This window comes from Anomaloglossus baeobatrachus, chromosome 5 (assembly GCF_048569485.1).
Source record: "Anomaloglossus baeobatrachus isolate aAnoBae1 chromosome 5, aAnoBae1.hap1, whole genome shotgun sequence".
Classification (NCBI taxonomy): Eukaryota; Metazoa; Chordata; class Amphibia; order Anura; family Aromobatidae; genus Anomaloglossus; species Anomaloglossus baeobatrachus.
In genome coordinates, this window is record NC_134357.1 from 256,728,118 (window position 1) to 256,753,465 (window position 25,348).

Sequence of the window (25,348 nt, forward strand, 5' to 3'; positions counted from 1 at the left end):
CGTTTTGTAAAAAATGATCTTTGCAGAATCCTTTTTTCCTTTTAAAAAAAAAAAAAAAAAAGTCTATGGAAAACAAATCCGTTAACAGATTGCTATTTATCTTCCATTAGAAACCTAATCCAGTAAGCAAAAAATGCATCCATTTTACAAATGCAAGAAAAAAGGATAGCTAAATAGCAATCAATTAGCGGATCCATTTTCTATACACTCCCAGGTTAATAAAATGGATCCTGCAAAAATCAATTTTTTTCAAAACTGCACATCTTTTTTTCCATTGCATTGCTGCTGGATCCATTCTAACGGATGATTACTGCACAATTGAGCTTAGCCTGAATGTACTTGTGCTCTTTATGAAGTTTGATACAAAACAATCAATGGAAAGTGTATTGGGACCTTGCTATGACACTGTTGGGGACAGTATATAATGCAGTTTATTTTTTGGTGTAACCCTCCTAATATGCTGCTACCACTTTAGAATAAGTCATTACCCCCCCCCCCCCCTCATCTTCCCTAAAGGACCAGGAAATGAGCACCACAGTAACCACCAACATTACCCCTTTCACAGCTTTATATCACCAGAGTAGTTTTAATATATTTTTTTCTTCCTATTATCTGTTGTCCAAACCTGGATGCGTCTTATCTAAAAAATAGTGTAATATAATATACAGTATTTATAATTTTTCACTGATCCAAGTATGATGAGACTGATAATACAGCACTTGTAATTGTTTGTTCGCTTTTAATCTAGGTTGCCTATATTTCTTTGGGTTTGGTCTCTGTCATGTTGGCCATTATTATATGCATTGCAAGGCCAGAGATTGGTATCTTCTACTCAGGGACTCACTTCTGGGTGGGATTTCCGGTAAGTATCAGTAAATGATGTCCATCTGTGCCTTTTTGTTTTCTGGATCTAGTCAGACCTCCAATTGCGGTTGTTACTATGAATATTGGAGTCTACCTTCCCCAATTTGTCCCTTTTTGTGGTAGAACATTTGTTCTTTTTTTGTAAGCTTTATGTGGACATGAAAGACTTAAGAACTTGTAGTACAACAATCTGCCTGTTGGTCTGTTGGTGTCCTCCAGCAATTGCTTTGCCTAAAATCTCTTAGAATGGAAAAGGGGAATGTTTTGCCTATGGCAACCAAACTATCTTTCATTGCCTAAAGCTTTTTATTTTCCTCTGGTTTCTTATTTAGACTGACAGACCACCACAGGTGTACTCAGCCATATTTATATAAACATGAGCTTTATTTAAAGTTGTTGTCCCATTAGGGAACCCTTTTCAGATTATCCTCACAGTGGGTCCAGCTCCAGACACCACCGGCAACTAGATGACAACTCTAGTCTCTGAAGTGGAGCTATGGATTCTCCTCTATAACATCCATATGATCTAATGGGGCCCATGGATTGGTGTGGTCTTCATGTGATGATCCCTTTTAAAGGGACATCCTTTCAGTATGTTTGAGACCTACTGACTACTTCACAGTGCCACCATAAACTACCATATTCTGTCCACTGTGAACTGTGTGACATAGATGATAGGTTACTGATGCCCAGGTTATAGTATTTAACATCTACTGTCTCTCAGAATGGCAGCACTGTATTAACTTTTTTTTCTTAAATTTGTGTTTTTGTATTTATTAGAAAAAAAAAAGACTTCCAACATTTTTTTTTTAATCTTTGCTGGTTTAGAAAACTCTTTAAAACTAATTTTTCCATCTCTTCTTTCTTCATAGTTCATCGTATCTGGGATACTAAATCTTGTAGCCTATAAGTTTCCCAAAAAACTCTGGGTAAGTACTGAGTAAGTCAGTGATGAGAACATCTGCATCCTACCATTGATTTAGAGTGGATGTATGGAGCGGTCTCATGTGTAAAAAGTAATAAAAAAAATGTAAAAAAGGCAGAAACAAAAATGCCAAATTGTCCTACAAAAACAAGCTCTGCTATGGCTTATTCGGCAAAAAAAAAATTATGACTTTCAATATGGTGTTGCAATAAAATTCATTTTTGAAAAATATTGGTTTTTTTAATGTATAAAAGTTAAAAAAAAATTTAAATACATTTGGTATCGCTGCAATCGTATTGACTGAGGAATAAATCTGAATTAATTTTACCAAACGATAAACTGCGCAAAAAAAAAATGTAAAACCTATAAGTGAATTACTGTTGTGTGTTCATTCTGTGCCTGAAAAATCTGAATAAAGAGATCAAAAAATGATATATATATATATATATATATATATATATATATATATACACCCAAAATGCTACCAAAAACATCTCCAGCTTGTCATGGAAAAAATAAGCCCTCACACAGCTGTTTGCCAAAAAAATAAGAGTTACAGCTCTCAGAATATGGCCACAGAAAAACTATTTTTTAAAATAAGTGTTTTTATCATATGATCGCAGCGAAACCTAAAAAGCTAATATAAATCTGGTATCGCTATAATTGCACCGACCCGAAGAATAAAGTCCTCTTATAATTAATATAACATGAGAACCCTGCAAAAATTGAAATAAGAACTATTCCTGTACTGCAGTTTGTTCACTCTACCTCCCAAAAATTGAAATAATCCTCTGTTCACCCTCATCCTCTCCAATGAGTGCTTACATCGGGGTTTTCATGCAAGTCTCAGAAATCGTTGTTCAGACAAACCCTCCAATGGAAGCACTCACTATACTGAGGATGGTGGAGTAACTTTGGACTCCGTATGGTCTCTGTTCCGGTCCGGCAGTGTACCATCATTTTAGGCATCTTTTTAGTGCACAAATGTGGATGACCGCAGCTCTGTGCACACCTAAAAAGATGGATACCACCGAAACAGACGCCAAAGTGTGTCAGTCTGCCTCGATATAGGGATTGTTTCCGTTGATCATTTTCTGGGGCTTACACGTAAACCCCCAACATCCTGTAAGTGCTCAGCGTAGAACACAAGAATGTGATCCCAGCTTTATACGGAAAGCGATCAATAAATGGTATTTACCCCAAAATTTTACCACTAAAACCCTAACTTACCCTGCACAAAACGAGCCCACTTTCATGTTCACTTTAACCCCTTCCCAACATTTACCGTACGTGTATGGTCCAGGTCGGGAGCGGGCGTATGGTGTTGGCTCACAGGCTGAGCCCACACTATATCCGACAATTAACTCGCTCTGCCGGGCTCAGTGCGGGCTCAGTCCACTTGTAGGGGTCGTCCAGTCTTCTGCTATCTGTCTGAGACTGTAGACTTCACAATCCTCACAGCATATAATCAATATCCAGTACTTAGATATTGATGGTGTGACCTTATCCTTTAAGTCATCTATATCAGATGGTCTGGGGTTTGACACATGTCACCCCATGGTCAGATGTACGTAGATCTCTGAATCCAGAAGTAAAGTAAAGCAGATCACACCTCTGTATACTGTGTAGGGGTTCATTTCTTGGAGAAACATGCACGTTCATGAATTCCAAGTAAACAAAGAGATGGGGGGGAGGGGGTGCACCAAAGAGCATTTTTGCACAGAGCACTATTCAGTCTAAGGCCGACTCTGTTCAGGTCCCATTTTACCCAGTTAAACATAAAAATGTTTAAATAGAAATATATATAAAGACTAGGTGGCCCGATTCTACGCATCGGGTATTCTAGAATTTACGTATTGTGTAGTTCATGTATGATTTTTGTTATATATATATATATATATATATATAGATGTTGTTGTGTGTAGTTACCAAGTGTTTGTGTAGGGCGCTGTACATGTTCTGAGTGTCGCGGGGGGTGAGAGCGGTGTTGTATGTGTGTTGCGTGTGTTGCGTTGTTTGTGGAGCGCTGTGTGTCTGTAGCGTTGTGTGTGTGTGTGTGTTGTGCGGTTTGTGTGTGTGTGGTGTGTTTTGGGGGGAGGTATGTTTTGAGCAATGTGTGTGTTGTGCAGTATGTGCGTATATTTGTGTGTGCAGCGTTGTCTGTGTGTGTGGGTGTCTGTGTAGGGCGTTGTTTGTGATTCCTAGTGTGTGTGTGTTGTGCAGTGCGCGTGTGTGTGTGTGTTGGGGGGAGGTGTGCACCTCCCATCGTGCTCCATCCCCCATGCTGCGCACCCCCCATCGTGCTGCATCCCCCATGCTGCGCACTCCCAAACGTGCTCCATCCGCCATGCTGCGCACTCCCAAACGTGCTCCATCCGCCATGCTGCGCACTCCCAAACGTGCTCCATCCGCCATGCTGCGCACTCCCAAACGTGCTCCATCCGCCATGCTGCGCACTCCCAAACGTGCTCCATCCGCCATGCTGCGCACTCCCAAACGTGCTCCATCCGCCATGCTGCGCACTCCCAAACGTGCTCCATCCGCCATGCTGCGCACTCCCAAACGTGCTCCATCCGCCATGCTGCGCACTCCCAAACGTGCTCCATCCGCCATGCTGCGCACTCCCAAACGTGCTCCATCCGCCATGCTGCGCACTCCCAAACGTGCTCCATCCGCCATGCTGCGCACTCCCAAACGTGCTCCATCCGCCATGCTGCGCACTCCCAAACGTGCTCCATCCGCCATGCTGCGCACTCCCAAACGTGCTCCATCCGCCATACTGCGCACTCCCAAACGTGCTCCATCCGCCATACTGCGCACTCCCCATCGTGCACCATCCGGCATGCTGCGCACTCCCAAACGTGCTCCATCCGTCATGCTGCGCACTCCCAAACGTGCTCCATCCGTCATGCTGCGCACTCCCAAACGTGCTCCATCCGTCATGCTGCGCACTCCCAAACGTGCTCCATCCGTCATGCTGCGCACTCCCAAACGTGCTCCATCCGCCATGCTGCGCACTCCCAAACGTGCTCCATCCGCCATGCTGCGCACCCCCCATCATGCTCCATCCGCTTGGGAGTGCGCAGCATGCCGGATGGTGCACGATGGGGAGTGCGCAGTATGGCGGATGGAGCACGTTTGGGAGTGCGCAGTATGGCGGATGGAGCACGTTTGGGAGTGCGCAGCATGGCGGATGTACCACGTTTGGGAGTGCGCAGCATGGCGGATGGACCACGTTTGGGAGTGCGCAGCATGGCGGATGGACCACGTTTGGGAGTGCGCAGCATGGCGGATGGACCACGTTTGGGAGTGCGCAGCATGGCGGATGGAGCACGTTTGGGAGTGCGCAGCATGGCGGATGGAGCACGTTTGGGAGTGCGCAGCATGGCGGATGGAGCATGATGGGGGGTGCGCAGCATGGCGGATGGAGCACGTTTGGGAGTGCGCAGCATGGCGGATGGAGCACTTTTGGGAGTGTGCAGCATGGCGGATAGAGCACGATGGGGAGTGCGCAGCATGGCGGATGGAGCACGTTTGGGAGTGCGCAGCATGGGGGATGGAGCACGTTTGGGAGTGTGCAGCATGGCGGATAGAGCACGATGGGGAGTGCGCAGCATGGCGGATGGAGCACGTTTGGGAGTGTGCAGCATGGCGGATAGAGCACGATGGGGAGTGCGCAGCATGGCGGATGGAGCACGTTTGGGAGTGCGCAGCATGGCGGATGGAGCACTTTTGGGAGTGCGCAGCATGGCGGATAGAGCACGATGGGGAGTGCGCAGCATGGCGGATGGAGCACGTTTGGGAGTGCGCAGCATGGGGGATGGAGCACGTTTGGGAGTGTGCAGCATGGCGGATAGAGCACGATGGGGAGTGCGCAGCATGGCGGATGGAGCACGTTTGGGAGTGCGCAGCATGGCGGATGGAGCACGTTTGGGAGTGTGCAGCATGGCGGATAGAGCACGATGGGGAGTGCGCAGCATGGCGGATGGAGCACGTTTGGGAGTGCGCAGCATGGGGGATGCAGCACGATGGGGAGTGCGCAGTATGGCGGATGGAGCACGTTTGCTCAGCCTCTCTCCTTCCAGCCTCCCTCAGCATCAGCCTCCCCCTCCCAGCCTTCCCCAAGATCAGCCTCTCTGCTCCCAGCCTCCTCCAGCACGCCGTGCTCCTCTTCCGACACTCACCCACACCCGATCGCATCCACTCACCCACACAACCGATCGCATCCACTCACCCACACAACCGATCGCATCCACTCACCCACACAACCGATCGCATCCACTCACCCACACAACCGATCGCATCCACTCACCCACACAACCGATCGCATCCACTCACACACACAACCGATCGCATACACTCACACACACCCGATCGCATACACTCACACACACAGACACTGACGATATTGCACATACGCGCTGATACTCACAACATCCGGGGATATCACATGCTTCTGGCCATGTGATCCTCCGTCAGGTCCTGGAAGCTCACAGCACAATATCGCCGCCGAGAAGCAAGCGATATCCCAGGATGTTGTGAGTATTTGGATGCGATGTGATGTGTGAGGTATGTGTGAGTGTGATCTGATTTGTGTGTGTGTGTGTGCTGTTATGTGTGTGTGTGCTGTTATGTATGTTCCGCAGCTGCAGGACCTTGATGTGTGGATGCGATGTGATGTGTGTGTGAGGTGTGTGTGAGAGTGAGTGTGAGCCGGTGTACACTGGTAACTATGATACACATCGGGTAACTAAGGGACCTTAGTTACCCGATGTGTATAATGGTTACCAGCTTTCACGGCCTCCGTTAAGATCCCAGCATCGCAAGGTTATGTCTGGCGCTGCCGGGATCCTGACGGAGCCGGTGTAGAAGCAAGCGATATCCCAGCATGTTGTGATGTGTGGATGTGATGTGTGGATGTGATGTGTGGATGTGATGTGTGGATGTGATGTGTGGATGTGATGTGTGGATGTGATGTGTGGATGTGATGTGTGGATGTGATGTGTGAGGTGTGTGTGAGAGTGAGTGTGATCTGATGTGTGTGTGTACTCACCTGGGAATCGGAGCCCCGTGTCAGTTAGGCCAGAGCGAGCGTGCATTGCGTGAGGGGGGCGGGGCCTGCAGAGAGCCGGGGCGAGAGGCCAATCCGTGTGGGGGGGCGGGGCCATGGCGAGCCCAGCGGCCAATCAGCTTTGTGTCACCGTAAGGACACAATTTCGGAGCATGACAGATAGACAGACAGACAGACAGACAGAATAAGGCAATTATATATATAGATACCGAGGCTGAACCCAGTCATTAATGGCCTTTACCTGTCTCTGGATCCATCTTAAACCCTTCAGCTGATGCAATGAAACCCAGGAACAGAAAGTACATTTCTCCATCTTGGTGAACAAAGAAGTTCCTCTATGCTTTTGTAAAACAAAACAAACCTATTCATAGTATGAATGCAGAACAGGCGAAAAAAATAGTTGGAATATTGTCAAGATATACTACAATAAATGTTCCAATACAGACAGAAAATAGATAATTCATAAAGTTTTGAAAAACTGCTGGTGCATTGATTAACCCGAAAGGTATGACAAGTAGTGATGGGCGAACCCCACAATGTTCAGGATTGGTAGCCTCGCCCGAACGTTTTGGAAAGATAGAGCTCAGGTTCTGAACTTGGACTTTACAGTTATGGAATGGGGCGGGGGGAGGGGGCTGACAAAACACAATTCTGGTGTTTTTTTATTTTATTTTTTTATACTGTAGTTAATTGGTCCCCTTAGGGGACTTGAAGCTGCAATCGTCTGTCGCCTGTGCTGTACACAGCAGTGCATCAGCACTGCTCTGTATAGCAGAAATCGTGATTGCCAGCGTTCACAATAGTACGATAGGCACAGGGTCTTCAGCAGACCCTCCGGTCGGCATAACAACCCATTGGCATCCTGCGATTGTCATGGGTGCCCCCCTGCAGGTGCATATTTAACTCCTGGTGTCAGAGATTAAACTGGTTAACAGGTGCGGGCAGATCTCCAATCCACCCACACCTGTCAAAGGCACATGATGGCTGATTAAATCAACCGTCATGTGCCAAGAAAGATGCTGGCTTTGTGTGCGAGCCCACATTAAAGGCAGGAACATGACTTATGACACAAGTTTACGTCCCATGTCATAAAGAGGTTACTCAACTTGTTTGGGGAAAAAGAAGCCCTCTAGGCTATTGCTTTGTTATTGTACGTTTTATAACGCTAACCACTTCTTTTCTCATCTACCCATATAGATGGCCCTTGCCTTCATTTCCATTTTAGTCGACTTTGGTGTGTCCATTGGGGGCATGGTTGTGGCAGTGAATGATGTACAACGTATGGGCTGGATTAGAGGTGGTGAAGGAGTCTGTGATAATCTGCTTAAGGGATCTAATAGCTACTACTACAGAACCACCGCACCTCCAAGATACTACAATAATTATGAGAATGATTACAACCTGAGTAGCTGCAAGGATGCATTCCGAAAACTCCGGGTAACCACTTGTTTCTGGTTAATAGTTACATAGTTACTAAGGTTGAAAAAAGACCTAGGTCCATCTAGTTCAACCTTCCTCCACCAGTTCTACATAGTTAATAGTTAAGATAACAATTGTGCTGCTGTAATCTGTCTACTTGGAAATATATAAAAATGTATTTTGTTTCAGCTAATTTTTAACTTGAATTTTGCGCCCAACTTTCTTATTTTAAAGTAACGATTGACTATATCCTATATGTACTGTTTTGCCAATATATTATGCGGTGCCCTACAACTTTCAGAAAACAAATACAAAAACAAATGTATTTTCTTTTTCGCTCCTAATTGGGAGACCCAGACAATTGGGTGTATAGCTATTGCCTCCGGAGGCCACACAAAGTATTACACTTAAAAGTGTAAGGCCCCTCCCCTTCTGGCTATACACCCCCAGTGGGATCACTGGCTCACCAGTTTTGTGCTTTGTGCGAAGGAGGCAACACATCCACGCATAGCTCCACTGTTTAGTCAGCAGCAGCTGCTGACTATGTCGGATGGAAGAAAAGAGGGCCCATACAGGGCTCCCAGCATGCTCCCTTCTCACCCCACTTCATGTCGGAGGTGTTTGTTAAGGTTGAGGTACCCATTGCGGGTACGGAGGCTGGAGCCCACATGCTGCTTCCTTCCCCATCCCTTTTTACAGGGCTCTGGGTGAAGTGGGATTCTATCGGTCTCCAGGCACTGAGACCGTGCTCCATCCACAGCCCCTGGTATCTGCTGGACATGGAGCGGAGTATCTTCAGGGACATGGCCCTGCTACATGGAGGTACTCTGTGTCCCTGTGGGGACCGCGCAGACACACGGCAGCACTGCTGGGTGTGTTAGTGCGCCAGGGACAGCGGCGCTGTCCGCACTAGTGCCATCGCACACCACAGCGTTGCTGGGTGTGTTAGTGTATTGGGTGACTACTGCGCTAACCGCCGCTGCCATTTTTATTTAAGGCGCCGCTGGGATTTGTGGTGCGCCGGGGACTTCCGCGCCGGCCAGCACTGATATGCCGGCCGCGCTTATTAACTCGAGTCCCCGGCTTCTGGGCCTAGTCTCCCTTCGTTACCGCCCACAGGCCTGACAGTCAGGGTAGGGGCGTGACGCTGCATAGCACAGCAGCGCTGAGAGCTGGAGTATGTTTTGCATACTCCACCCCTCTCACTGTGTGCACTGTGAAACCGGATTCCCGCACTTTCTCAGGCACGCCCACGGCTTCCTTCTCTACAGGACGCCGGCAGCCATTAGTGTCAGTTTCTGTACGATACAGAGACAAGTGTGGAAGACCCTGGCATTCTGATAGTCACACAATCGCTGCAACAGGCGTTAAGCAGCACCTGTGGTGCTAACCCCACTAGTGCAGAAGTGCACTTATAGATATGCTTGTACTATATACATTGCACTGTTTGGTCGCACGTTGTATATACCCTCCTGGATTGTGCGGAGGAGTTATCAGCATATTCTCTGTGTAAAACAAAGGTGCAGAACCACATGTTTTTCTATGCAGCCGGTACAGCATGTACGGCTATACGGCTGGCAGGTTACATAGACCCCCATTATATCCAACTCAGCCGGAGTCTCTGCTAATGGCCAGAGGATGAGGACGGTGTCTGCAGTATTTACTGACAGATTTTCTGAGACTATGGCTATGATACTAGAAGCCTAGCAGTCCGGACATGTCTCTCACAACATGGGCACTGTTGAATCATTGATCCATGGCCCCCCTCAGTGTGAACAACTAACAGCTCCGGGAATGTCACACGCATCCCAGAGTCACGGCTCTGCACAGACGTCAGTCCCAGACAGCCTCAGCGGGCTCACTATGAGCGGCCCTCGGTTTCATCAGGGTCCTAGCAGAAGGACTCTCTGTGTAATGAGGCGGAAGTAGCGGCTCAGGATTCTGATCCTGAGACCGCTCTCAATCTGGATACACCTAATGGTGACGCCATAGTGAATAATCTTATAGCGTCCATCAATAGAATGTTGGTTATTTCTCACCCAGCTCCTCCAGTGGAGGAGTCAGCTTCACGTATTTTTCTGGACCACTCTGCCTTCAGAGAGGCAGTCCAGGAACACCACACTTATCCAGATATGCGCTTCTCCAAACGGCTTAGGATACACGTTATCCCTGCCCCCTGACGTGGTCAAGGACTGGACCCAGTGTCCCAAGCGGCATCCTCCAATCTCCAGGCTTGTAGCTAGATCCATAGTTGCAGTGGGAGATGGAGCTGCACTTAAAGATGCCACTGACAGACAGATGGATCTCTGGTCTAAATCCATCTATGAGACTGTCGGCGCACCGTTGGCTCCAGCATTCTCACCCTTGGGGCACTCCAAGCTATTTCAGCTTGTCTTACACAGATTGACACGGTTACACGTACATCTGTGCCGCAGGTGGCATCCTTAACCTCTCAAATGTCTGCATTTGTTTCTTACGCGATTCAGGTTGCCCTAGACTCTGCGAACCGTACGGCAGTAGCCTCCGCTGCTCCGTGTTTTTAAGCAGAGCCTGGTCTGCTCGTTAAGTGAATGGAAGGCAGATTCTGCTTCCAAAAAAGGGTGCTTAACCAGTTGCCTTTTTCTGCTGACCGACTGTTTGGTGAGCGTTTGGATGTAACCATTAAACAGTCCAGGGGTAAGGATTCATCCTTTCCTCAGCCCGGACACAACAAACCCCAACAGAGCAGGAGGCAGTCGTGGTTTCGGTCTTTTCGAGGCTCGGGCAGGTCCCATTTTTCCTCGTCCAATGTGGACTCAAAAGGATCAGAGGAGCTCAGATTCTTGGCGGGCTCAGTCACGCCCAAAAAAGAGACAGTCTGAAAACCCGCTTCCAAGGCGGCTTCCTCATGACTTGCGGCCTCCTCTCTCCGCATCCTCGGTCGGTAGCAGGCTCACCCGCCTTGGCGATATTTAGCTGCCATAGGTCAATGACCGTTGGGTGTGAGACATTCTGTCTCACGGGTACAGGATAGAGCTCACTTCTCGTCCTCCAACTCGATTCTTCAGAACTTCTCCACCTCCCGGCCGAGCCGCTGCTCTTCTGCAAACAGGGTGCACTCTATAGGCAGAAAGAGTGATGACCCCCGTTCCTCTTCAGGAACAAGGTCACGGTTTTTACCCCAAATTATTTGCGGTGCCTATAAGAACGGGCCGTTCCGTCCCGTTCTGGATCTAAAACTGCTCAGCAAGCTCGTGGACACCAGGCGGTTCCGGATGGAATCCCTCCGCCATGTCATCGCCTCAATGTCCCAAGGAGATTTCCTAGCATCATTAGGCATCAAGGATGCTTATCCACACGTGCCGATTGATCCAGAGCACTAGCGTTTCTACGCTTCGTTATAGGAGACGAACACCTTCTGTTCGTAGCTCTACCTTCCGGCTAGCGACAGTCCCACTGGTCTTCGCCAAGGTCAGGGCAGCAGTAGTCACAGTCCTGCACTCTCAGGGTCACTCTGTGATCCCATATTTAGACGATCTACTTGTCAAGGCACTCTCTTAGGAAACATGCCGACACTGCCCGAACGTTGCGCTGGAGACTCTCTAGAGTTTTGGGTGGATCATCAACTTTTTGAAGTCAGATCCGACCCCGACCCTATCGCTAACATATCTAGGCATGGAGTTTCATACTCTCTCAGCGATAGTGAAGCTTCCGCTAGACAAACAGCATTCACTACGGGCTGCAATCTCTTCTTTAAGAACCAGTCGCACACATTGAGACGCCTCATGCACTTCCTACGTAAGATGGTAGCAATGGAGGCAGTTCTTTTCGCGCAGTTTCATCTGCGTCCACTACAATGTGACATTCTCCGCCAATGGGACGGGGAGTCGACCTCCCTCAACAGAGTCGTCTTTCTTTCTCAGGCGGCCAAGGAATCTCTACGGTGGTGGCTTCTTCCCACCTCATGGTCAAAAAGAAGGTCCTTCCTATCCCCATCCTGGGCGATAGTTACGACAGACGCGAGTCTATCAGGGTGGGGAGCAGTTTTTCTCCACCACAGCGCTCAGGGTACGTGGACTCAGCAAGAGTCCACCCTTCAGATCAATGTTCTTGAACACAGAGCAGTGTATCTTGCCCTACAAAGCTTCCAACAGCAGCTGGACAGCAAGCAAATCCGACTTCAGTCGGACAACTCCACAGCGGTGGCATACATCAACCACCAAGGAAGAACGCGCAACCGGCAAGCCTTCCAGGAAGTCCGGCAGGTTCTGATGTGGGTGGAAGACACGGCATCCACCATATCCACAGTTCACATCCCAGGCGTGGAAAACTAGGAAGCTGACTTCCTAAGTCGCCGGGGTGTGGCCGAAAGGGTATGGTCTCTTCACCCGGACGGGTTTCAGGAGATCTGGCGCCGCTGACAGAGGCCGGACGTCGATCTAATGGCGTCACGGCACAACAACAATGTGCCAGCTTCATGGCACGGTTTCACAATCATCGAGCTCTGGCGGCAGACGCCTTAGTTCAGCATTGGTCGCAGTTCCAGCTACCTTATGTGCCACCTCTGGCATTGTTGCCCAGAGTGCTGCGCTAGATCAGGACCGACTGCGGCCGCCCCATCCTCGTCGCTACAGATTGGCCGAGGATGTTGTGGTTCCCGGTTCTGTGGTGCCTCACGGTAGGCTAACCGGGGGCACTACCAGACCAATCAGACTGGCTGTCTCAAGGGCCATTCTTCCATTTGAATTCTACGGCCCTCAACCTGATGGTGTGGCATTGAGTCCTGGAACCTAGTGTCGTCAGGATTACCTCAGGACGTGGTTGCCACCATGAGACAGGCTAGCATACCAACGTCCGCCAAGATTGACCACAGGACGTGGAAGATATTCTTATCTCGGTGCTCGGCGCAGGGTGTTTCTCCCTGGCCGGTTGCATCGTCTATGTTTCCTTCCTTCCTGCAATCTAGGTTGGAAAAAGGGTTGTCGCTCAGTTCCCTTTAGGGACAAGTCTCAGCGCTATCTGTATTTTTTCAGAAACGACTTCCTCAGGTACGCACGTTCCTACGGGGAGTTTGTCGTCTCAGCACTCCGTACAAGCGGCCGTTAGAGCCCTGGGATCTGAACAAGGTTCTAATTGCTCTCCAGATGCCGCCTTTCGAGCCTTTGAAAGAGGTCTCCCTTCCCGCTTTTCTCGGGAAGTGGCCTTCTAGTAACGGTCTCGTCTCTTAGGAGAGTTTCCGAGCTAGCAACGCTCTCATACAAATCTCCCTTCCTGGTCCTTCACCAGGACAGGGTAGTTCTGCGTCCGATTCCGGAATTTCTCCCTAAGGTGGTATCCCACTTTCATATCAATCAGGATATCACCTCACCTTCTTTGTGTCCTCGTCCAGTCCATCAATTTCAGAAGGATTTGCATCTGTTGGTTCTGGTGAGAGCACTCAGGTTCTACTTCCCGCATGGCGCTCCTGCGCCACCCGGATGCACTCTTTGTTCTTGTCGCTGGTCGGCGTAAACAGTCGCAAGCTTCTGAATCCACCCTGGCTCGGGGGATCGAGGAACCAATTCTTGAAACCTACAGTTCTACTGGGCTTCTGGTTCTCTCAAGGCTGAAGGCCCATTCTACCAGAGCCGTGGGTGCATCCTGGGCATTACGGCACCAGGCTACGGCTCAGCAGGTGTGTCAGGCACCTACCTGATTGAGTCTGCATACTTTTACCAAGCATTTTCAGGTGCATACCTACGCTTCGGCAGACGCCAGCCTAGGTAGATAAGTCCTTCAGGCGGCGATTGCCCACCTGTAGGAAAGGGCTGTTTGACGGCCCTATCACGAGGTATTCTTTTACCCACCCAGGGACTGCTTTTGGACGTCCCAATTGTCTGGGTCTCCCAATTAGGAGCGAAAAAGAAGAAGGGAATTTTGTTTACTTACCGTAAATTCCTTTTCTTCTAGCTCCAATTGGGAGACCCAGCACCCGCCCTGTTTTCTCGGGGTTTTTCTGTTTTTTCGGGTACACATGTTGTTCATGTGGTATGGTTCAGTTCTCCGATGTTTCCTCGGATTGAATTGGTCTTTAAACCAGTTATTGGCTTTCCTCCTTCTTGCTTTGGCACTAAAACTGGTGAGCCAGTGATCCCACTGGGGGTGTATAGCCAGAAGGGGAGGGGCCTTACACTTTTAAGTGTAATACTTTGTGTGGCCTCCGGAGGCAATAGCTATACACCCAATTGTCTGGGTCTCCCAATTGGAGCTAGAAGAAAAGGAATTTACGGTAAGTAAACAAAATTCCCTTCTTTCTCTCCACATAATTTGCCTGCTTTTCAATACTCGGTACAGCTGTCAAAAGCTTTCATATTCCCTCAATAACAAATAATTTGGGCTCAACTACGAGCCACGAATACCCGGTTGCTTCACTTTTTTCATCACTCGTGCATCTTCATTGTAGGGCTTTGTGAGACATTTATCAAGCTAAATGTGCCACATTTCTGCCTTAGTTTGTACCAAAAAGTCTTTTATGGCTTGCACCATATTTGTGTTTTTTATGGCTCTTGTGAGGCTTATCCGACAATGGGAATTTGTCCTAATGTGCATCACCGTGCCCCCCCCCCTAAGATGCACCAGAATTGTGGCAGAAAAAGTGGTGTCAACTTAGGCTAGGCAGAACTATCAAATATATATTATTAAAAGTGTATATCAGAGACTTTAACAAAAAAAGTGTCTTAACACTAACAGCCCTGTAGTTGTGTAGCTGCTCACTACCTGTCTGTTGTGTCTGGCGCCATTCTTTGCCAGCACAGAGCAGTCACAGATCGCCCCTGCCGGTCATACAGTGGCTTCATCAACAAAGCAGAGGCTTCTTTTCTGCTCTGTAGACCGGGCGGGACAGCTGACATCATGCTGATAGGCAGCGGGGAGCTGACTGTCAAACTTGGAGCGTCGCCTGTTAATCAGCATAACGTCAGCTGTCCTGCCCCAGCAGAGTGGATGAGAAGCCGCTGCTCTGTTAGTGCGACATCAGCGGAAGTGGCAAAATCTCCACCAGAAGTGTCTGTGATCATCCTGTGCGTACAAGGAATTTCTCCGGGCACAACAGGCAGGTAGATAGCAACTATCAGCCTGTTAGTGCTTAGGCACATTTTTTGTTTTTAAGTCCCGGATATACCCTTTACATTTTGGTGCATTTTAAGACTGTCTCCTCTAAGTTTAAACTAGTCTTGATAAATCTACCTCGAATTATTTGGCTGCATGTCCAACTTAGTTGTTTTCTTAAGGCAGCTCTGTAATATATAGAGGACCTCACTTGAAGTCACCTATGCAAGCCATAATTCTGGTGGCCCTGGCCTCCGAAGGTAGAAAACCGCAGGAGGCTATTCATTTCAGTGGTCATTTATGATGACATTTAAGACTTTTCTCATACTAGTGTTTTGTTTTGTGTTTTTTTCATTTTATTTCCAGACATTTCAAAGTGGCCTGATAATAATGACCTTGCTGATGATGATCTGGGGTGTCTGCCTCGCCATCCTGCGTGTGGGCTGTAAAGTGAAGTCTTGTGTCAGTTCCTGCACTCTAGAGGTAAGTGATCTAATATTTAATTACTATGATTATCTTCATGCTGTAGAACTCACAGATACCATCTTTACAGCACGGCACCAATCCATCCCTTAATGATACAATGCTAGGAGAGAATTGGCTGATGACTTTGTGGCCACTTGCGATTAGTCTCTTTCTTAATGAGTTCTAACACATGGCAGCATATTTTATTTTTCATTTGTTTATTGAAACTGTTATATAATATATTCCAAAAGTGTACTCTCACTTCTTAGATCTATGACCTCAGAATTACAAAACTCAGGAAAAACGAGGAATGGTAAAATAGTCAAAATGTATTCATTATTAAAATATAAAAAGATACAAGTGTCAGTGTCTACAAGACTAAGGATGTGTGCAAGCAAACCACTATAAATAACCAAAAATGGTTACACACACAAAATGCCATTCATTTAACACTAGAAGTCCCAGGAATTTCGAGCTCCATAGGGTTCCAATGGTAGAAATGTTAAATGACCCCTCCCTGGGACTTCTAGTGTTAAAAGTAGATAATATGAGTAGATATCATAAGGTTTCTGATGGCTGTGTTATAATGAATGATAACCAAATCTCCGTATTCAAAAAGTATATCACAAGTTGCAGTCTCAAAGAGAAATTCAAACAGTATATCCAAAAGTTCAATGGTAACAACTGAGGCTATAATGAGGAAAAGTTGTATATTCCAGTTCTGACCAAAAATAGATATACTGTAATGGTATCGAAATATATTGCACAAATCCCATGGTAAAGATAAGTGTGCACCCTGAGGAAGCAGGGCGAAACATGTGTCGGGGTGGAGTGACACCGTGCTAAGACAGCTACTTCCAGATAAGGTATGATCATTCCTATTCCTGGAACTGTACTTTTATCTTTACCTTAGAATTTGTGCAATATATTTCAACCTTACATCTCAGAACTGTGAGGAAATTTATGTTCTAAGCCAGTGATGGCGAACCTGTGGCACTCCAGCTGTTGCAAAACTACAATTCCCATCATGTCTTCACAGCCAAAGCTTTTGCTTTGAATAGCCAGGCATGATGGGAATTGTAGTTTTGCAACAGCTGGAGTGCCACAGGTTCGCCATCACTGTTCTAAGCTATACACCGGAGTTCCCCTAACTCTTCGAATGAATTTTGTGCATATTTATGCGTTCCAAAAGACTTATTCAGAAGTTGAAAACTAATGTACAGCAATATGCATTGTTCTAAAATGAATAGTTACTGTTCGCCCATCACTATTACTGTTTCTATTCTCTACGTCGTGTATTCTTTCACTATTCGTAGTATTGAGTAAGAGGAGTAGTTGTGCTATATTCTTGTACACGTATAGAACATCTCCTTACCATGATAATGAAATCTAATACATGTCCTATCTTTTACAGAGAGCAGATAATAAAGACAAACTGATGAAATCGGATCCATCTGATAACATCATCATTGCCTAAGGAGCAGATTCTTTTCTGCACGTTTTCTATGGGCTCAAGGGGTTTTATGCCTTTTGATATAGTATCACTTTTCTCTTATAGCCATTTACGCACTACTCTGGTCAGATAATTTATTTCGGTTTCATTTGTTTTCTAAATTTTGGTGACACAAGTGATCACTGTGGCTGTCATTCTCTAAAGTTCACCCCATATAAATGAAAATACCGTATATTGGATTCCCAGTAATCCAACACTCAAATCCAGGAATCCTGATATTCCCATATGAGGAAAAAAAATACTACCATTCCAGATTTTTAAAATATGTGACGGTCCAGTCCACAGTCAATCCCGTAAGAAAGCCGCAGATTGTAGCGTTGATGCTCTTGTTATGATTGGGTTCTTCAGCACGGACTATGGCTGTAGATTTCTACCTTTCATTAATTATGGGTTGAGCACTGACATTGGGAGGGTCCATCTTAAAGCATTGATGCCTTTCCATTTCTTCAACTGTTGCACATACCTGTGTTCTTATTTTTTTTTATTTTTTTATTAAATCTCTTGCTGGTATACGGATATTGTTTTCAGGTGGTCCATCTTAAAGCATTGATGCCTTTCCATTTCTTCAACTGTTGCACATACCTGTGTTCTTATTTTTTTTTATTTTTTTATTAAATCTCTTGCTGGTATACGGATATTGTTTTCAGGTGTACCTAGGCTTACTCCCCGTGACTTTCCTCAATGGATGATTTTATAATGCATTTTGTAATGATATGAAATTTCAGTATAATTAATGCTAAATGTATTTTTTTATGTGGGTGCAAGTGTTTCCACCAGCCCAAGTAGATGTGGGGAACGTTAGTGCCATATACAGTACATATGCCATTGTTAACGTGAGGACATGAAGTACATGATTCTGAACACAAGTATCTCCGCCATTGGACCCTTACAGTCCACAGAATTTGACCCACTCTGCCACCTGTAAAACCACCTACATCATGGAACCTGACCGCCTACACTCTGTAAAGAATAACCATAGTTGTGGATGATCTACATAATCTCTTCTATCATAATCAATCAAATATATATTGACACTTGTTATTTAGCACTTTATTGATTTTGTACCGCCGTGTAACGTACTGTATATGTAAATGCAGTATAAAATAAAAGCCACCATATCACACACCCTTGTCATTCTGTCATTTGATTATAGAACCAACTTCTCATTAAAATCAGGATTATTAATGCATATCTAGTAGAGCTGAACAAACCTCTTGAAATTTCTATTCGCCAGCTTCACATATATATACAGGATGTTTGTGTGTATGTAATACATATTTTCGCCACTAATAAATAAATTTATATATTTGATACCCTGCCGATTTTACAAGTTTTCCCACCTACAAAGGTAGGTGGAGAGGTCTGTAATTTTGTATTGTAGGTACACTTCAACTGTGACAGACAGAATCCAGAAAATCACATTGTATGATTTTTAAATAATTAATTTTCATTTTGTTGCACAAAATAAGTATTTGATCACCTACCAACCAGCAAGAATTCTGGCTCTCAGACCTGGTATTTTTTCTTTTAGAAGCCCTCCTACTCTGCACTCATTACCTGTATTAATTGCCCCTGTTACCTGTTTAAAAGACACCTGTCCACACACAATCACACTCCAGCCTCTCCACCATGGCCAAGACCAAAGAGCTGTCTAAGGCTGGAAACACATCTATGCGAGTAAAATCGGTCCGACTGGGCTGAAAAAAAACTCGGCTGATTTTAGTTCACGTTAGGTGCGAGTGCAACGCAAGTGCGATGCTTTTTCTGAATAAATTAATGATTTTACTAGCGTGTGTAATGCGTGTGTAATGCGTATTTTTTTACTATGTCATCTGCCATTCAGCTCTGCAACATGGCCGCTGACAGCAGACACAGACAGCCATGTAGCAGAGCTGAATGGCAGATGACAGCAGACACAGACAGAGCCGCACGATCAGAATGAACTCTGGTTAACTTCACCGGACTTCATTGTCATGCTGCTGCTCTGTCTGTGCCGCGTCCTGATTAGCGGTCACCAGTGAAGGACTCACCGGTGACCGCTAATCCCCTGAGTGACTGAAGTTAGCAGCCCTCTCTCATACTCACCGATCCCCGGCACTGCACGGCATTCACACTGCTGCGCCGGCGGCTTTTACTATTTTGAAAAAGCCGGCCGCTCATTAAACAATCTCGTATTCCCTGCTTTACCCGCCCACAGGCGCCTATGATTGGTTGCAGTGAGACACGCCCCCACGCTGAGTGACAGGTGTCTCACTGCACCCAATCACAGCAGCCGGTGGGCGTGTCTATACTGTGCAGTGAAATAAATAATTAAAAAAATTGGCGTGCGGTCCCCCCCAATTTCAATACCAGCCAGATAAAGCCATACAGCTGAAGGCTGGTATTCTCAGGATGGGGAGCTCCACGTTATGGGGAGCCCCCCAGCCTAACAATATCAGCCAGCAGCCGCCCAGAATTGCCGCATACATTAGATGCGACAGTTCTGGGATTGTACCCGGCTCTTCCCGATTTGCCCTGGTGCGTTGGCAAATCGGGGTAATAAGGAGTTATTGGCAGCCCATAGCTGCCAATAACTCCTAGATTAATCATGTTAGGCGTCTGAGATACCTTCCATGATTAATCTTTAAGTTACAGTAAATAAACACACACACCTGAAAAATCCTTTATTAGAAATAAAAAACACTAACAAATTCCCTGGTTCACCACTTTAATAAGCCCCAAAAAGTCCTCCATGTCCGGCGTAATCCAGGATGGTCCAGCGTCGCTTCCAGCTCTGCTGCATGGAGGTGACCGGAGCTGCAGAAAATACAGCCGCTCATGTCAGCTCCACGCAGCAACTGAGGTGAGTATCACGATCAGCTGAGCTGTCACTGAGGTTACCCGCTGTCACTGTTGGAGGATCCAGCGGTGGCCACGGGTAACCTCAGTGACAGCTCAGCTGATCGCGATACCTCAGTTGCTGCATGGAGCTGACAGGAGCGGCGGTGTCTTCTGCAGCTCCGGTCACCTCCATGCAGCAGAGCTGGATGCGACGCTGGACCATCCTGGATTACGCCGGATATGGAGGGCTTTTTGGGGCTTATTAAATTGTTGAAACAGGGAATTTGTTAGTGTTTTTTTATTTCTAATAAAGGATTTTTTCGGGTGTGTGTGTTTATTTACTGTAACTTAAAGATTAATCATGGAAGGAATCTCATAGACGCCTGACATGATTAATCTAGGAGTTATTGGCAGCTATGGACTGCCAATAACTCCTTATTACCCCGATTTGCCAACGCACCAGGGTAAATCGGGAAGAGCTGGGTACAGTCCCAGAACTGTCGCATCTAATGTATGCGGCAATTCTGGGCGGCTGCTGACTGATAGTTAGGCTAGGGGGCTCTCCATAACGTGGAGCTCCCCATCCTGAGAATACCAGCCTTCAGCCGTATGGCTTTATCTGGCTGGAATTAAAATTGGGGGGGACCGCACGCCGTTTTTTTTAATTATTTCACTGCACAGTATAGACACGCCCCCTGGCTGCTGTGATTGGGTGCAGTGAGACACCTGTCACTCAGCGTGGGGGCGTGTCTCACTGCAACCAATCATAGGCGCCTGTGGGCGGGTAAAGCAGGGAATACGAGATTGTTTAATGAGCAGCCGGCTTTTTCAAAATAGTAAAAGCCGCCGCAGCAGTGTGAATGCCGTGCAGCGCCGCGCCGGGGATCGGGGAATGGTGCGTATGAGAGAGGAGGGGAAAATGACCGACAGACTGTGAGAGAGGGACAGAGATAGTGACGGACCGACAGAGAGAGAATAGAGACCGAGAGGGAGAGACCGACTGACAGAGAATAGTGATTGACAGACATTGTGAGACATCACTCGTTTCCAGTGTTTTAGGAAACATGCGAGAAATGTATTTAGAAAATCTGATGTCACTAGGATGGTGTGAGTGCTGTCCCGTGACATCCGATTTTTTACACGCTCCCATAGACTTGCATTGGAGAGACTCGCAGTAGAAACTCGCAAAAAAACAGCATGCTGCGATTTTTTTCTCAGTCCGATTTGGACTGAGAAAATCGCAAATGCGAGCTGAATCATTCACTAACATGTGTCTGATTCCAATGCGAGTTTTTCTCGCATTGCTCTACTGCGAGAAACTCGCAAGTGAAAAGCAGCCCTAAGGGTACCAGGGACAAAATTGTAGCCCTGCACAAGTCTAGGATGGGCTAAAAGACAATAGGCAAGCAGCTTGGTGAGAAGGCAACAACTTTGGAACAGTTATTAGAAAATGGAAGGTAAAATATATCTTTGTACCGTGTTAGCCAGTAGAGATAAAAAAAAAAATTTTTTAAAAGAACTGAGTCCTCAGTGGTTGATACCTTTTTAATGGCTAACTGAAAAGATGGTAATAATAGCAAGCTTTCGAGACTACACAGGTCTCTTCTTCAGGCTCAGTATAACACAAAATCTGAAGAGTCACATATTTATACACGTCCATACACACGACATGTCCTGTTGTGTATAAATGTGACTCTTCAGATTTTGTGTTATACTGAGCCTGAAGAAGAGACCTGTGTAGTCTCGAAAGCTTGCTATTATCATGTTGTCAGTTAGCCATTAAAAGGTATCAACCTCTGAGGACTCTCAGTTCTTTTAAACAATTTTTAGAAAATGGCAGAAACAGAAGATGGCTGTCAATCTTGCATGCTTTGGGGCTTCAGGCAAGATATTGCCTCGTGGGGTAAGGATTATCATGAGAAATGTCAGGAATAAGGCCAGAACTACACGGGAGGATCTGCTGAATTACCTAAAGAGAGCGGGGACCACAGTCTCAAAGATTACCATTAGTTTGGTAGGCTGGACAATGAAATAGGGTGTTATCCAAGGTTAACAAGGAATTGGATATTGGAAATGCTCACCCCTTTGGGTTGTGAGGCTCGCAACCAACTAAGATGGCCCTGGTAAAATGGCTGCAGCAGCCCTATGTGTAGATTAGTGGTAACCAGGAAAGAGAGACTGGGTGATAATGCCGCGCTGCTGTAATACAAAATTATCCAGGAGTAGATGAAAAGGGATTTTTTTTTTCTTCTTCTCCATGTTTCAGTGAGTCCCTCTCCTTCAGGAGAATCACACAATATTATGAGTGATTTACCTGAAGGAGAGGGACTCTCCGAAATGCGTAGAATAAAAAAAAAAAATCGCTTTTCATCTACTACTGGATACCGTTTGATTACGTCAGTGCAGCATTATCAGTCTCTTTCCTAGATACCGCTAGATTACTGTTAGTAGATATCCAGGGTAGAAGAAATAGAGTTTTAAAGCCGCGCTGAAATCATGAATTCCAAGGTTAAGTTAATTCCTTTGTTTATACAGATCAACGCATTTTAGAGATATATCCATCGTCTTCATCAGGACATCAAAGGAACAATGATGGATCATTGTTCCTTTGATGTCCTGATGAAGGAGATGGCTATATCTCTGAAACGCGTTGACCTGTATAAACAATAAAGGAAGTAAATTAACCTTGGAATTCGTGATTTCAGCACGGTTTTAAAACCAAATTTCTTCTACCTTGGATATCTACGTCTACTCCTCGGGGCTGCGGATGATCACCATTACTACATGTGCATTAAGGAGTTTTGACTGTTTCACAACCCGATAAGGTTCGTATGCCTTTTCTGACACTTATCAATTTTGCTACCGGGTAAGACCCTATTGCGCTTTTCTGTTCCACAGTTACTTCTTCCAGATTACTGTTAGTAACACACTACACTGTCGTGGCTTAAACTCCTGCAGGATACGCAAACTGGTTACAAAGTGGCTTAAAGATAACAAAGTCAATGTTTTGGAGTGGCCATCACAAAGACCTGATCTCAATCCTATTCAAACTTTATGGGCAAAGCTGAAAAGCCAGGTGCGAGCAAGGCGACCCACAAATATGGCTCAGTTACACCAGCTCTGTCAGGAGGAATGGGCCAACATTCATACCAACTATTGTGAGAAGCTTGTGGAAGGATATCCAAAATGTTTCACCCAAGTCATGCAGTGTAAGGGCAATGGCACCAAATACTTATGAAATGTATGTAAACTTTTGACTTTGCAGAAAGTAATAAAAATGCCTTAAAACATTCTCTCATTATTTGGCAAATATAAATAATATTGTTTCTTAACTGACCTAAAACAGGAAAGGTTTATTCTGATTTCATGTCAGATAGTGAGAAAAACATGCAGATGTGTCTTTTTAGATAGTGTATGGAAACGTCTGATTTCAACTGTGTTAACCCCTTAACGACCCATGACGTACTGGGTACGTCATGGATCGTGTGCCGGTAAGCCCCGCCCCCTGCCGCCGGCGATCCGCGCACATATCAGCTGTTATCAACAGCTGACGTGTGCCTGCTAGCCGCGGGTGGAATCGCTTCCACCCGCGGCCATTAACCCCTTACATTTCGCTGCCAAAATCTTGGCAGCGATATGTATATGGGCGCCGCCATTACAATGACTTACCCCGCCCCCACCGGAAGTCACGTGACTTTCGGCGGTTGTCATGGTAGCACAGGGTCATGTGATGACGCCTGTAGCTAACATGACTCACTTCTTCTCAATGCCGGAATACAGCCGGCATTGAAAGTGAAGCAGCAAATCTGCAGTTCTCAGCTCTGTAGCGGAGATCTGCAGATAGTGCAGAGCGATCGGATTGCTGATCACTATAGTCCCCTAGGGGGACTAGTAAAATTAAAAAAAAAGTTTTAAAAAATTTAAAAAAAAATAAACCTAAAAGTTCAAATCACCCCCCTTTCACCCCATTGAAAATTAAAGGGTTAAAAAAATAAAAAATACACACATCTGGTATCGCCACGTTCAGAAATGCCCGATCTATCAAAATATAAAATCAATGAATCTGATCAGTAAACGGCGTAGCGGCAAAAAAATTCCAAACGCCAAAATTACGTTTTTTGGTCGTTGCAAATTTTGCGCAAAATGCAATAACAGGCGATCAAAACTTAGCATCTGCGCAAAAATGGTACCATTAAGAACGTCAGGTCGAGACGCAAAAAATAAGCCATCACTGAGCCTCAGATCCTGAAAAATGAGAACGCTACAGGTTTTGGAAAATGGCGCAAAACGTGCACCACTTTTTTGGACAAGCTTGTGAATTTTTTTTAACCCCTTAGAGACAAGTAAACCTATACATGTTTGGTGTCTGCAAACTCGCACCGACCTGAGGCATCACATAGATACCTCAGTTTTACCATATAGTGAACACTGTGAATAAATTATCCCAAAAACTATTGTACGATCCCACTTTTTTTGCATTTTTTCCGCACTTGGAATTTTTTTGCCGTTTTCCAGTACACTATATGGTAAAACTTATGGTTTCATTTAAAAGTACAACTCGTCCCGCAAAAAACAAGCCCTCATATGGCAAGATTGATGGAAAAATAAAAAAGTTACGCCTCTCGGAAGAAGGGGAGCAAAAAACAAAAACGCAAAAACGGAAAGTGCCCGGGGCTGAAGGGGTTAATAACCCGAGTCATGTACATTTTTCATGAGAACAGCATTTCCTTTTTGGATTTGCTTCTTGTTGGCAATGCACTAAAGAAAAGCATGGAGTGTAGCATATTCCGTAAATCTATTATAGGTAATTCATACCTATACGCATCTAGCTGTCACCCCAGCCATGTGATTTGCAATCTACCAGTTAGTGAATATGTAAAGGCAAAAACATGATGTATTGATATTCATCTATATCACAAGGAATGTGAGGTAATTGATAGACGTTTTCTCAACCGGGCTTACACTGAATCCATTTTGTCTAGAGCAGTGTTTCTCAACGCCAGTCCTCAAGACCCACCAACAGATCAGGTTTTCAGGATGTCAAAAGAAGGTTGACAGTGTAATTCTCAGTATCTGTATTATTCTGTATATATACACTGCACAGTACCACTTCCCCTGTCCTGTATACTGGGTGTAATCCTCAGTACCTTTATTATTCTGTATATATACACTGCACAGCACCACTTCCCCTGTCCTGTATACTGGG

At 45.9% G+C, this 25,348-nt stretch overlaps 1 protein-coding gene across 1 annotated transcript in view; it reads left to right on the forward strand.

The window, feature by feature from the left end:
* LOC142311181 (uncharacterized) overlaps positions 1 to 18,445 on the forward strand; it is a 45,875-nt gene extending 27,430 nt beyond the window's left edge. The window contains exons 2-6 of the mRNA XM_075349369.1: positions 749 to 862; positions 1,737 to 1,793; positions 8,058 to 8,297; positions 15,711 to 15,827; positions 17,224 to 18,445. Coding sequence (XP_075205484.1) covers positions 749 to 862; positions 1,737 to 1,793; positions 8,058 to 8,297; positions 15,711 to 15,827; positions 17,224 to 17,286 — 591 coding nt within the window. The 3' untranslated portion in view covers positions 17,287 to 18,445. The remainder of the gene's footprint in view (positions 1 to 748; positions 863 to 1,736; positions 1,794 to 8,057; positions 8,298 to 15,710; positions 15,828 to 17,223) is intronic.
* Positions 18,446 to 25,348: the final 6,903 nt, after the last annotated feature.